This window comes from Sminthopsis crassicaudata, chromosome 1, assembly GCF_048593235.1.
Source record: "Sminthopsis crassicaudata isolate SCR6 chromosome 1, ASM4859323v1, whole genome shotgun sequence".
Classification (NCBI taxonomy): domain Eukaryota; kingdom Metazoa; phylum Chordata; class Mammalia; order Dasyuromorphia; family Dasyuridae; genus Sminthopsis; species Sminthopsis crassicaudata.
This window is the reverse complement of record NC_133617.1, coordinates 422,535,528-422,549,370: the sequence shown is the minus strand read 5'-3', so window position 1 is coordinate 422,549,370 and position 13,843 is coordinate 422,535,528. Positions and strand designations below refer to the sequence as shown.

Here is a 13,843-nt window from a genome sequence, read left to right as displayed (position 1 = left end):
TCAATTTTTGTATTCCCAGTGCTTAGCCCAATGCCTGGCACAAAATAGGTGTAATGCTGGCTAATTACTCATTCATGGAGGCAACTTTATGGTACAGTAGATAGAGTATTGGGCTTGGAATCAGGAAGATCTGAATTCAAATCCAGCCTAAGATATTTATGTGGGACTCTTCTTAACTTCTTTCTGCTTAAGTTTGTTCAAATAACAATAAAAATAGTACTTACCTCCCAGAGCTGTTGCAAAAAACAAATAATATCTGTTAAGGGGCTTAGTACAGTGCCCTAAAGGTGGTAGATACTTTAAATAATTATTCCTTCATTCCTATTCCCTAAGTTGTGATAGCCACAGCTGAACATAACAATCTTGAATTGCTGATTATGGAAGGAGTATCATCTCTCTTGTCTTGGACATTACACTTGTTTTAATGAAGCCTAAGATAGCATTGGTCTTCTTGAATGTCATGTGTCTCTGTTGTCAAGTATCAAATTTGGCATAGTTGTTTAGTCTCACTTTATTTATTAAAAAGATCCAGCTGTTCAATTCCATTGAAAAACAAAGAGAAATAATAGATTTACACAATGGGATGGGGGAGGGGTACAAGAGAGATTTTACTGGATGTGAGGAATAATTTCCCATTGTGAGGGACATTAGACATCGGAATAGTTCTGGTAGGAGATTATGCTTTCTCTTCTTCTGGAGATCATTATAAATAGACCAGATTTTCTCCCGTCTGAGTCTCCTTGGTTGGATGCAGGGGAATAGGCCCAAAGGACCAATGGTTCTCTGAGTGTGGTCTTTGTGGGTTTTCCAGGTGGTATTGCCAAAATGTGTGTGTTCCTTTGGAGCTCTAAATTGACTTTTCAACTACAGGAAATGCCACTATCTTGGTAGCTTGCTGTGGGGTACTACATCTAAAAATTCAAGTTGTTCAAGGCTGCTATCTTAAAGATATTTAAATCTGGGGGTGGGGTGGGGGTATCTACTTTGGGGAGTAATCTTGATTTCTCCAGAGTCAAAACTACAGGATCCTGATTGAATTTATTTTAATCCTTTTCTACTTCCTGGTGGCAAGGAAGTAAAGGAATTGTATTTAGGCTGCTGAAAAAAGTATGTGGGCCAGTCAATTTGGGAACCTTATTTTGCTTGACTGTTTTCAATTATGCTAGTTAAAACTGTGAATGGTTATTTTCAATTCTTTTATTATTGTGTAATTTTTTTTCAGGGGGTCCTTAGGACATCTTAGGTCTTAATGATATTGTGCTACTGGCTGGAGTGGGTAATTATTACCAATTCAGTCCTACCAATTTTCCTATCCATATTGAGGGAAAAACTTATAAACTGTTTTGTGTTTTTTTTTGATTCACCATTATAATTTATTTAATTTTAATACACATTACTTTATGAATCATGTTGGAAGAGAAAAATTAGAGCAAAAGGGAAAAACTATGGGAGAGAGAAAAAAGCAGAAAAAAAGAAGTGAATATAGTATGTGTTGATTTACACTCAGACTCTAAAAAGTTTCCTGGATGCAGATGACATTTTCTGTCCAAAGTCTATTGGAATTGCTTTGGAACTTGTAAACTTTTGAAGGGATGAACTTAGGGCAAAAGAGTTCTTTATTCTCCTTTCTCACTCTAAGCATTAAGACCAAATATCAGCTTTTGGCCTTTTTTCCCCTCCTGCCACTGTTTTAATCATGTATATGTCAAAGAGAATCAATCTTTTGGTTTTCAGGGAGAGTCCATTGGCTCATTTCAAGAAGAATCCTCCTGTTAGATTTTTGACTACCAACATGGTTCCTGAAACTGAGTCCCTTCTCCACCCTGCAGTTCCTTTGGAAACTGGGTCATTTCTCCCACAAGAGGATCATGGTGAGTGAAAAGAGGAGGAAATGTCCTTAATTCATCTCCCTAAGAAATGTCTAAAATGTTTCTTCTGAGTCCTTCAACACACCATGATCCATTAAACCTCTGTTATGCAAAAGTTGAGACAACATTTGGACTAATTTGCAGATCTACTGGGGAATGAGAGGTACCTGTCAATCTTGTCTGTATGTAGGATCATCATTGGATTGTAAACTCCTTAAGGGCATGGCCTATCTTTTGTAGCATAGTAACTGATATATCTGTTGTTGTCAGTAATTTTTTCAGTCATGTCCAACTCTACGCCATCATTTTTGGAGTTATTTTGGCAAAGATTTTAGAAGATTTATCATTCTCTACTCTATCTTCATTTTTCTTTTTTTTTTTTTTTTTTTTTTTTTTTTTTTTTTACAGATGAGAAAACTGAGGCAAAGGGTTGGGGTAAGTGATTTATCCAGGGTCACACAATTATTAAATGTCTGAAATCAGATTTGAACTCACAATGAGGAGCCTTCCTTACTCTAGGCTCAGAATTCTAACTACTGTACCACTAGATGCCTGTCTAGTATACAGTAAGCGCTTTTTTAAAATTATATACTTATTAGAAAACATCCCAAGTTTAATTTTTTTAATAATAGCCTTTTATTTTCAAAATACATGTAAGGATAGTTTTCAACATTCATCCTTGCAAAACCTTGTGTTCCAAATTTTTCTCCCTCCCTTTCCTCTACTCCCTACCCTAGAAAGCAAGTAATCCAGTATAGATAGGTTAAATGTGCAATTCTTCTAAACATATTTCTATATTTTTCATGCTGCACAAGAAGAATCAGATCAAAAAGGGAAAAAAATGTAAAAAAAAAATCAAACAAACAACAACAAAAAGGTGAAAATACTATGTTGTGATCCATTTTCAGTGCCTATGATCTTCTCTCTGGCTACAGATGGTTCTCTCCATAACAAGTCTATTGGAATTAGGGCCTAAATTACCTCATTATTGAAAAGAGCTAAGTCCATCACAGCTGATCATTACATAATCTTGTGTCCAATGTTTTTTTGGTTCTACTTACTTCACTCAGCATCACTTCATGTAAGTCTCTTCAGGCTTTTCTGAAATCATCCTGCTGATTGTTTGTTATAGAACAATACTATTCCATTACATTAATTCCATAATTTATTCAGGTATTCTCAAGCTGATGGGCTCAGTTTTCAGTTCCTTGTTACCACAAAAAAAGCTGCTACAAACATTTTTGCACATGTGGGACCTTTTCCCTTTTTATAATCTCTTTGGGATACAGGACCAGTAGACACTACTGGATCAAAGGCTATGTATAATTTGATAGTCCTTTGGGCATAGTTCCAAATTGCTCTCCAGAATGATTGGATCAGTTCACAACTCCACCAACAATGTATTAGTGTCCCAGTTTTCCCACATCCCTCCTAAAATTTATCATCATCTTTTCCTGTCATCTTAGCCAATCTGACAGGTGTGTAGTGGTATCTCAGAGTTGTCTTAATTTGCTTTTCTCTAATCAATAGTGATTTAGAGCATTTTTTTCATATGACTAGAAATAAATAGCCCAAAATTAGTCTGAAATCTGAAAGATTAACAGGGAGAACTTAGTAGGGTAAGAGCTTGGGCCTTGGGTTCTTTGGTGCCAGCTTCTTTGTGCCTCTAGAATCCTTTATCTAACCTCCACTGTGCCTATGATGCCCCTCAATACTAGGATCCCTCAAGTTCTGCTGGGAATTTACTCAGGGAATCTAGATTCAAGGGGAGTTATTTTGGAGTTCCTAGTGGAATGATAAAGAAAGGTGAATCACAGAATGCTGGATATATGTGTCTAGTTCCTGATGCCCAACCCTGGTACTTCTTGAAATTACTTTGTTACTTTGTAGATATTTTCAATATAAGCTTCTGGAGGACAGATACTGTTTTACTTTTGCCTTTGGAGCCTCACACACTGCCTAGTATTCACAAAGTATCTATAGATTTGTACTTGCAAATGCTGTATTTCCTTCTAGTAGAATACAAGTTTTTTGAGGGCAAGGATTATTTTATTTTTGTATTCCTAGGGTCTAAAACAGTCTCCATCATAGGTGCTTAATAAATGCTTACTGAATTATTTACTTGTGTATATGATGTATTTCCAATGCATGTACATATATGTAAGGTCTTGAAGATTAGGACTATTCTGTTTGTATCTCCAGTATCGTATAGCCATGTACATTTTGATTAAAATTCAACTTTCAGTCTCCATAAATGGAGCACTCTTGCCAGTACTCAGTAAGGCATCTAACCACTGCCACTGGAACTAATAGACAGCATTTATATTTCTCTCCTTGCTGTACTAGTCCCCTTCTCCCATTGCAAAATTCTTCCCAGGACTTCCATTTTGACCTTAATTTCTTTCCCAGAGGTGCTTCTGACTTTCTGGACTTTATCCCCATGCCTCAGCTACAGTGTTATTCCATCTTCCTTGGAACCACCTTGGAACTTCTGATTCATGTTCTCACCCTGGAACCTCCTCCATCCTGGTCCCTTTTACCCCTTGGTGAGTTACTCCTAGAGTCTCCTTTTTGGGGAAGGATGCAAGTCAGGCAGGGGTGGCTAAATGGTACAGTGGAGCTAGCCTTAAAGTCAGGAAGACCTGAGTTCAAATCCAGCCTCAGACAGTTATTAGCTTTGTGACTCTGGGCAAGTCACTTAACCCTGTTTGCCTCAATTTCTCACTTATAAGATGAGATGCAAAAGAAGATGATAAGCCACTCCAGCATCTTTGCCAAGAAAAATTTCAAGTGAGATCATGAAGAGTTGGACACGACTGGAACTAAACAATCAGATCAGTCAATCTTTGCACCTTGCTAGCACCACTTTTGACATCCTAGATTTTTTTCAATAGTGTTTTATTTTTCCAAATACACACAGAGATAGTTTTCAACATTCACTTTTTTTTTAAGTTAAAGCTTTTTTATTTTTTAAAACATATGCATGGACAATTCTTCAACATTAGCCTTTGCAAAACACTGTGTTCCAATTTCCCCTCTTCCCCCATGCCCAATAGATGGCAAATAGTCCAATATATGTTAAACATGATAGAAATATATGTTAAATCCAATATATGCATACATATTTATACAATTATTATGCCGCAAAAGAGAAAAGTGAAACAAAATAAATGCAAGCAAAAACAACAGAAAGAGTAAAAATGCTATGTTGTGAACCACATTCAGTTCCCACAGTTCTCTTTCTAGGTGTAGATGGCTCTTTCATCATTGAACATTGGAACTAGTTTGAATCATCTCATTGTTGAAGAGGGCCATGTCCATCAGAATTGATCATAGTATATAGACTTGTTTTTGCCATGAACAATGATCTCCTGGTCCTGCTCATTTCACTTAGCATCAGTTCATGTAAGTCTCTCCAGGCCTCTCTGAAATCATCCTGCTGGTTGTTTCTTACAGAGCAATAATATTCCATAACATTCATATATCATAACTTATTCAGCCATTCTCCAACTGATGGGCATCCACTCAGTTACAGTTTCTTGCCACTACAAAAAGGGCTGCCACAAACATATAGGTCCCTTTCCCTTCTTTAATATCTCTTTGGGATATAAGTCCAGTAGAAACACTGCTGGGTCAAAGGGATGCACAGTTTGATAACTTTTTGAGCATAGTTCCAAATTGCTCCCCAGAATGGTTAGATCCGTTCACAGTTCCATCAATAATGTTTAATAAAGGCTTTTTGCTTTGATTTGTTGCTTATATAGAACTGTACAGCTTATATATGTGAAAACATATGTATCATTTTAAAATATTTTTATGCATATTATTTCAGTAGCTATAATAAAGTAGGTGGCTATCTTCATGGTTGAATTTGAGAGGTCCATGGAATAACCTCTACCCTAAGTTAACTTTACTTCATCCCCCACATAGGATGTTTTCATGAATAGCCCTGTAATACTTAATACTGTGGGAGATCTCCCTCAAGATTCAAAAGTCTGTGCCTTGTCTGCCTGATTTGTGAATGGTTTTTCCCCAGAGTATTTCCATGCTTGTACAGCACTGATGGCTGGAGGTCACTTAATCTACTGGGGGTCATATTTCCCTCCAGATACCTTAGCACTCAGGACTGTCCTATAGGAAAATGAACCATGCTTGAGATTGGATTGGGATTACAAAATAAACAAGAGTGCTTGAAATTCACTCCCAAATTCCCCACATAGATAGATTAAGGCTTTAAGACCCTGACAAAATACACATGTTATTGGAAAAAGATAATTCATTAACTTATTAATAGCTATAAAAGATGAAAGAACTGGTTACCAAGCAGCAAAGTGAAAGAATATGTCGTGGCATGGAAAATGCCATGTGCATCCAGAGAAAGAACTATGGAGACAGCATATGGATCAAAGCATACTATTTTCACCTTATTTTCTTGCGTTTTTTAGTTTGATTTTTTCTCACACATGACAAATATGGAAATATCTTTTTAAAAATTGTACATCTTTAACCTATATCAGATTACTTGCTGTCTTGGTAAGGAGGGAAGAAGAGGAAGGGAAGGAGAAAAATTTGGAACACAAAGCCTTACAAAAATGAATGTTGAAAACTCTACATATATTTGGAAAAACAAAATACTATTGAAAATAATAAATAAAATGAATGTATCCAGGTGCAAATGCAACATAATGGACAGATTTGGAAGTCCTGGGTCTTATCACATCAGAGCTGAATGGCAGCAGGAGAGGAGTCCCCTTCATTTTTAGTTGGTTCCCAACAAGAGGATTGGTCCAAGTCTGGCTATTTTACCAGCAGATATGCACTAGGAGATTTCAAATAGTCCAAGAGATGAGGTGAAATACAAAATGTCTAATCATCAGTCTTATGTTTGATGAAATTTAAATATCAAGCTCCTAATGGATTGTAATCATATTTGTAAATTTTAAAATCTTGTTATTTGTCAGATATGTGCACATTCGTGTCCTATGTCTGAAATCCTGTTTATGTGTAGAAATAAATTACATATCCTCTATGTGATTCATATTGTATATTGGGTTCCTTTGGGGGAATCGTGGGTGTGAACTATAATCTTAAACTGTACATAAATTTGTCCCTTGAATATCAGAGTTGAGGTTTGCTAAGATGATGAACATGAGAAAAGGGAGCCTTGCTACTCTTTCATTAGAGGTGAGTCTCCTAAGAATGAACCATGTGTCTAGTTAGGAAAAAAAGAGTGGATGCAGAATTCTAGTCCTTATGAAATCCAGCCTTGGTTTCTCTATGTGAGTCTCAATTGTGGGGGGGTGGGGTTAGGGGGAAAGAGAGATACTCTTCTTGTAAGAGAATCATAGATTTTTAAGCTGAAGGGATCTGAGAAGTTGTCTAATTCAAACTCATCATTTCTATGGAGAAGTGAAGTGTACTGTTCAAAGTTAATTCAGGTAGTATTTGGAAAGGTTGGTTGGTTTTGGGTCTCCCATGTCAAACCTCTATCATACTCTACTGTCTCATATTATTCTTTTTCAAGATGATTTGCCCTCTATTCTTTCCAGCTAGTCAGAGACATAGAGGGACTTGAGAGAGCAATACCTTCCTAAGGTGGACTAAGAAGCAAGTATTCCACTTGGTACAATACTTTCTAACTAATGTCCTTACTTGACCCACCAGTGCCCATGATGAGACTGCCTTTTCATCTGCTACAGAGTTGGGAGGGGAGTGACCTCAAGCCATGGTGACAGAGGGGTCTAGGCAGGCAGGAAAGCAGAGCGCATCACAATGAGAATGGTAGACCCTGAAGAGAGGGTAGAAGCCAGTCTCTTGTTGGGCTCTTCCTTTTTTTCTCCCCCAACTTTCTGGGGAAGAAGAAAGAAGGCTTCTTCTGTCCATGAATTGTGGAAGGCAAAGCCACACCCTCAATGTGTGAGATACTTTCCCTTCATCCGGAGTGAAAAAAAAAAAAATTACATTTTATTCTGAGTAGAAGTTTCCAAAAATATTCATCTGTGGTAGGAGCAAGGGGAGGAGGGACCAGGAATCCAGGAGTCACTGGCTTCCAAGACAATTTAGACAGGAAACTAAACTTTGTAAGAAGGAATAGGGTCTTGGCTAGAATGAAAGGAAAGGCTGTTCAAGGCAGGGTCAGAATGAGCCATAATCCCTCAGGGACACTAAATAAGAGAGCTGAGCCTTGGAAGGGGTTTGGAAGCCCCTGGCTGGCTGGTAGGCCACAGAGGTTGAATCAAAAGAGAAAACATGTTCAAAATGCTCTGAAAAAACTTAAAAGATCTGGAACACTGTGAAAAAACACTAGATTGGAAGTCAAAGGACCCAAGTTCCAGTTTTATATCTGAAAAAGACAAACTTTGGGCATGTCAGTGAAGCTTTCTGGACCTCAGCTTCCTCTTCTGTAAAATGAGGGGATTGGACTAGAAGGCTTTTGAGTTCCCTTCCAGATCTTAAGATCCCTCCCAGCTAATCCAACTTCCTTATTTCACAGATGAAGAAATTAAAGCTCAGAGACCAAATGATCTGCCTAAAGTCATAGGGCAACAATTGGCAGGGCTGAGATTTAAACCCACGTTCTTTGATTTCAAATCCAATCAGCCTTGTTTGGCCATGGAATCCATTATCAGAATGAGTATTTTTAGGGGATGAGCTATGAGTGGAGGGCTTCTGAATGGGAGAGGGAGGGGCACATTAGTGAAAAAGGGGGAGAGGGAGGGGCACATTAGTGAAAAGGGGGAGAGGAAGGGGCTCACATGTTGGTTCCCTCTTCTTGTGAATTGGGATTGAAGTCACCGGAAGGCAAAGAATCAGAGCCAGACTTGCCCAATTTGCCAGACTTGCCCAATTTGCCAGACTTGCCCGATTTGCCGGATTTGCCGAACTTGCCGGTGAATGGGCTACCACTAGTGGTTGCTTTGGTAGTAGGCCTGTTATTGGTGCTGGATATTTTTGAAGATAAGTTGGCAGAAGATGATGAGTGCTGGAGAATTCCTGAAGGCATCATGGGCTGCGAAAACTGCTGCAGGACCTGGGTAGTCAGGCTGGTTCTGGGGCGTGAGGCTGTAATGGAACAAAAGATTTTCCTAGTCCCTGAAAGCTTGCTTTTCTCCAGAGTGTTTCCACATAGATTTTCTTAGCTGATCATCACAGTATCCTGTGAGGCCAGCGGGATGGATTATTAGCTCTTTTTCATCAAGGAAGAACCTGAGTGCCAGAAAGAATGGCTAGCTTGTCCAAGGCAACCTGAGGGATCTGCTACATCTCCTGACCCTTAGGTTGAGGTTCTTTCTGCTACTTCATATTCCTCCTCCTGGGATTCTGGGAAGCAATGTTTAGGCTCAAGCAGTCAGGAGTGGAAAAGTAAGGGCCACCTTTGTAGCCTGTGCTGTGGTTAAGGGGAGTTCTGCCCAAGCTTTTTGTTTTTTAAGGCAATCAGGGTTAAGTGATTTTGCCTAGGATCACACAGCTAGTAAATATCTAAGATGAATTTGACCTCAGACTCTTCAGTTCTCTATCCATCACACCACTTAGCTGCCCCCTGACTAAGTTTTCAAGGAGGACCTCATCCAATCTGCTATTGCAGGATGATGGTACCAAGAACAGGAGAAAAGCTGAGGGGTTCTAGACTTTTTGCTATTAAATGAAATACAGATAAACTGATAATAATTATGATAATGCTTATATATTTTAAGTGTACAAAGAACTTTACATACAATATTTCATGTGACTTTCACAGTGACCTTTTAAGGGTAATCCTATTATTATCCCCATTTAATAGATGAGAAAACTTTGGCTGAGAAGTGCCTAAGTGATCTACATAGGATTATACAGCTACAATGTCTGAGATAATATTCAAATCAGGACTTCTGAAGTCTGGACCTATTTTTAGGGGAGAGTGAGATAGGAAATCTGAGAGGTCCACTTATTTTTCTCAGCACTCCAAGACTGTCCTAGAATTATACTCCCAGAAGGAAACCAAAATCAAGGAGACATTCTCTGTCCCTTCCAAGGTATATGGGAAGTGGTTCCTCCTCTGGAGAGAAGGTTGGAGTAGGAGGAAAATAGGAGAAGCTAGAACATCAAAAGAAGCCCTCTGGACAAGAGGTGTAATGAAGAATTGACTTGGAACTAGAAAGAACAATCCAGAGATTGGGGGGCCCAGGAGAGAAGGGATTAGGTGAATATTTACCAGGGTAGAGGACATTAGAGATACTGCAATACTCAGATACTCTGCGGGATGTTGGTGGTTTTGGAGCCTTTAATCCTAAGGGGAGAGAAGTGAAGGAAGGGGTAAGCAAATGAGAGTTTGGTGAGATTTCTCTCAGATTTCTTCCTGTCCAGGAGGTCCCTTCTCCCACTCCCAGGGCGTGGCCAAAATAATATTTAACAGGCCGTGCATTACCCTAGACTTTTCGTGGTTGCTCCTCTGTCTGAGCTCTGAGATAACAGAGTACAATTGTATCTCCTATTTCCTCCCCACATGTGCTCCTGTCTTGAATCAAAGGGATTTCCTACACAAGAAATGTTTATTTCCTACTCTCTATCTTTGCTCACTCCTTTCTATCCATCCTTTGTTATCCTCCCACTGCCTTCAGCTTTTCCAAATCCAATCATCCTCTTTCTTAAAGATTTCCTCAGTCTACCAGGAATGTGTGGTCTTTTCCAGAGTTCTTTGGCACTTACTGTATCACCAAATAAATTCACAGATTTGCAGCCAGAAAGTGTTGTAGAGATTACCTTGTCTAATTGCCCTTGTTTTCCAAAGAGGGGAGTTGATACCCAGAGGGGTTAAATAACTTGTCCAAGGCTAGACAGGTAATAACAAAGGTGAGGCTTAAACCTATTTCCTGTGTCTCCAAGTCCAGTGCATTTTTACACTGCCGTCATGTCTCCATCACATATTGCTTCTTTTCTCTGCCACTAAATTGTTTTTTGTGTATCTGGTTTTTCTTCTGGACTAAATTGTAAGCTTCTGGAGGGCAGGGGTCATAGCTTATACTTTTTTGCAGTTTCCACATTACCTACTACTAGACTAAGAACCAACTAGTAGCTCAATGACTGAAGCAATAAACCAAAGAATTTGGTACTGGTTTGAGTTGGGAGTACTTCCCAAACAAGATGGAGGTAGCTATCGGTCACTAAATAGGGCAAACCTCAACTGCCACCAGAGTAACATCACTTGAAAATCCAGCCTCCAAGAAAGCTCCTCCAACAATTTATACTGGGTGCCTCAAAAATCTTTAGTCAGATTTATGCTTTAACAGCTCAAAAGCTTATGAAAACATTTCCTTGTCTACATCCAGAGGTCAAAGATTTAATGTTGGAAAGGATCTTAGAGGAATTCTAGTCCCATCCCATTCATTTTACAAATTAAATTTAAATTAGTGAGTGATCCAGAGAAGTTAAATGATATGCTCAAAGGGAAGTGTTTGAACAATTTGGCCTTAAAGGTCTTCTCCAGCTCTAAATCATATAAACCTAAACAGCAGAGGCAGAGGCTGGCAATCTGAACCTAGGACCTCCAAATTAAACCCCAGTGCTCCATCTATTGTACCATGCTGCCTATCAGTGACTTGATGTGCCCCTCCTGAGGCTTAGGTCCCTGGCAAGATGGGAAAGATCTCTAATGCTTAAAGATATTGATACCCTGGTTACTATTTTCAAATACAGTACTCTGCAAATAATTACCCTACAAATTATATTTATATTACCCTACAAATAATATTTATATAATGTTTTAAGGTCTTCAAAGCACTTTACATCTTATTTGATCATCACAGTCACTCCATTTCATAAATTAAGGGGAAAAAAGGGCTGAGAAAAATTCTGAGCTTTCCCAAGTTTATACAGACAATAAATGGCAAATATGGCAGATTTGATCCAAATTACTCTTGAGTTAAAGCAGAGTGCTCTACTACAGCATGCCATCTCTTTGTTTATTTATTTTTATTAGTAGCTTCAATATTTATATCTTCATTTCTTAACATGTGCCTTCCCCTTCTTCTTTCCAACAAAATCCCTTCTAACAAAGAATTAAAAAGAAAGAAAAGAAATCAGTCAGCATGACAAAACCACATATCAATTGATAGTCTATAAACTCATTGTTCTCCACTTCTGCTCTGTGGGGACAAACTTAGACATGAAAATCGCACCAATATTGCATCTTTGATAATGCCACAGATTGGGGGCTCCAGATGGAAGGACCTATGCCAGGTTACTTCCTTATTACAGATGTCAGAGTTAACAGAGTTTTTTTTGGAGCTCATCGGCCCAAAAGTACACGAGTGAAAAGGAAGGTGAGATTTCACAAGTCCTACCTGCCAGGTCCTTCTCAGTCATAAAGGAACGTGGAGTACCACGAAGCCCCATTCTGCCTTTATACAAATTCCCATCCACTCCCAGTATGTTCACTTCACTCTGGGGAGAAAGAGACATCCCGACCCCGAACCCTGGGTTATAACTCAATCCTTTAGGGGAAGAGAGGAAGGGGATGATTTCCTTACTGTTTTCCTTTTGCCTTCATAGGCTGCTCAGTTTTCCTTTTTTCCAGAGATACTTTACTCCCAATTCCAATTTATTTCCTCCTCTCTTACTACCCAAGGTCTCAGTTCCCTCACAGTCCCTGGAATGGAACCTTCTTTCTATTTGCTGCTAAGGCTGGGATAAGTCTAAGTACAGGAAGAGAGGGACTGAGCCATGCACCCATACCCATCCCAGGATCCCAAATAGAAATCACCCATCTGGAAACTGATGAACCAAAAGCTGTACTCACATTCGGAGGAGGAAACACGGATGGATCCCCATATGGGTGAATGGTGCTGAGGTTGGGCATCTTTATGATTCGCCTCAGGCTTGAATTGTAATCCAAACGTGCCTGGCCATCTATGGGCATGTCCCCCTTTTCAGGTGCATTAGTCATTTCTTGCATTGGTTGCAGCTGTTGCATTTTTTGCTGTTCCCTGGGAAAAGGTGGCTGACGTGAGGAGGGGACCAAATTTCTTCCCAACTCAGACTGCATCTCAGGAGGTCATATTGGGTCCTGATGCATCAGGCAGCCTGGCATGGGAAGGGCTGATAGAGATTAGAATCACTCAGGTTGGCGGTTCAGGATATATGAGAAAATTATTAGACTGGGCTTTAAAAAGTCTCTGGTACAAAAGTAACTGGACTAAAACAAAGATTTGCTTTTCTTCAAGCTGCAGCTCTCAGTCTTTGGAGACATCTTCATCAGAGTTGCTGTGGGAAAGGATGTTTTTGGAGGTGATGGTTGGGGAGATGTTATTTGGCTGCCTCTCATTTCTGCTTTTTATTATCCACTGTGGCCTATTAGGAAAAGCACTGTGTTTGTGAATCAGAAGACGTGGTTTTGAGTTTTAGTTCTGACATTTACTTGTTGTATGACCATAGACAAGCCACTTAAACTCAGTTTTCTCATCTTTAAAATAGAGATAATAATACTTGCACTACCTAGCTGACAGAGTAGTCTTTTGCCAACTGTAAAGAGCTAAATAAATATGTGATTATATCATCATCATTTTCACATTATCATATGGAGATCTGTGGGAAGAGGAAAGTTGGGGAACCACAAGGCAGGAAAAGAAGAAGGGAAAGTATAGAGTGGTAAGGTATAACAAGGATATGGATAGTTTTAGTTTCTTCTCTAGTTGGGAACCAGGAATGTATCAGTGAGCTCAGTTGGGTAAATAAATTGCTGCTGAGGTTATAGTGTCAATCTTTATGGGGATCAGTTAATGTTGTACAGTGAAGGAAAAATAGATGTTCTATGGTTACAAGCTGTATCCCCATCCCTGATTCACCATTTCACAAAGCTGTCTCACACATGAATATGTTTGGTCACAGTGGGGACTATACTAGGGATATAGATTACTCAGTTCAAACCACAAGTCCATTGTTGTCCAATTCAATTTTAAAAGGATGAATTAAATTTCTATGGTATGCAGGATGGTATACCT

The 13,843-nt window shown here is 39.1% G+C and overlaps 1 protein-coding gene across 3 annotated transcripts in view; it reads right to left on the bottom strand.

Annotated features, from left to right (window-relative positions):
• Positions 1 to 5,052: 5,052 nt before the first annotated feature.
• Positions 5,053 to 13,843, bottom strand: part of C1H16orf96 (chromosome 1 C16orf96 homolog) — a 61,045-nt gene continuing 52,254 nt past the window's right edge. For 2 of the 3 annotated variants that reach the window (XM_074280402.1, XM_074280403.1), the window contains exons 13-16: positions 12,643 to 12,829; positions 12,188 to 12,287; positions 10,060 to 10,134; positions 5,053 to 8,930 (exon numbers count right to left, since the gene is read on the bottom strand). In XM_074280402.1, coding sequence (XP_074136503.1) covers positions 8,620 to 8,930; positions 10,060 to 10,134; positions 12,188 to 12,287; positions 12,643 to 12,829 — 673 coding nt within the window. In that variant the 3' untranslated portion in view covers positions 5,053 to 8,619. The remainder of the gene's footprint in view (positions 8,931 to 10,059; positions 10,135 to 12,187; positions 12,288 to 12,642; positions 12,830 to 13,843) is intronic. The other variant, XR_012484522.1, reaches the window with a different exon arrangement.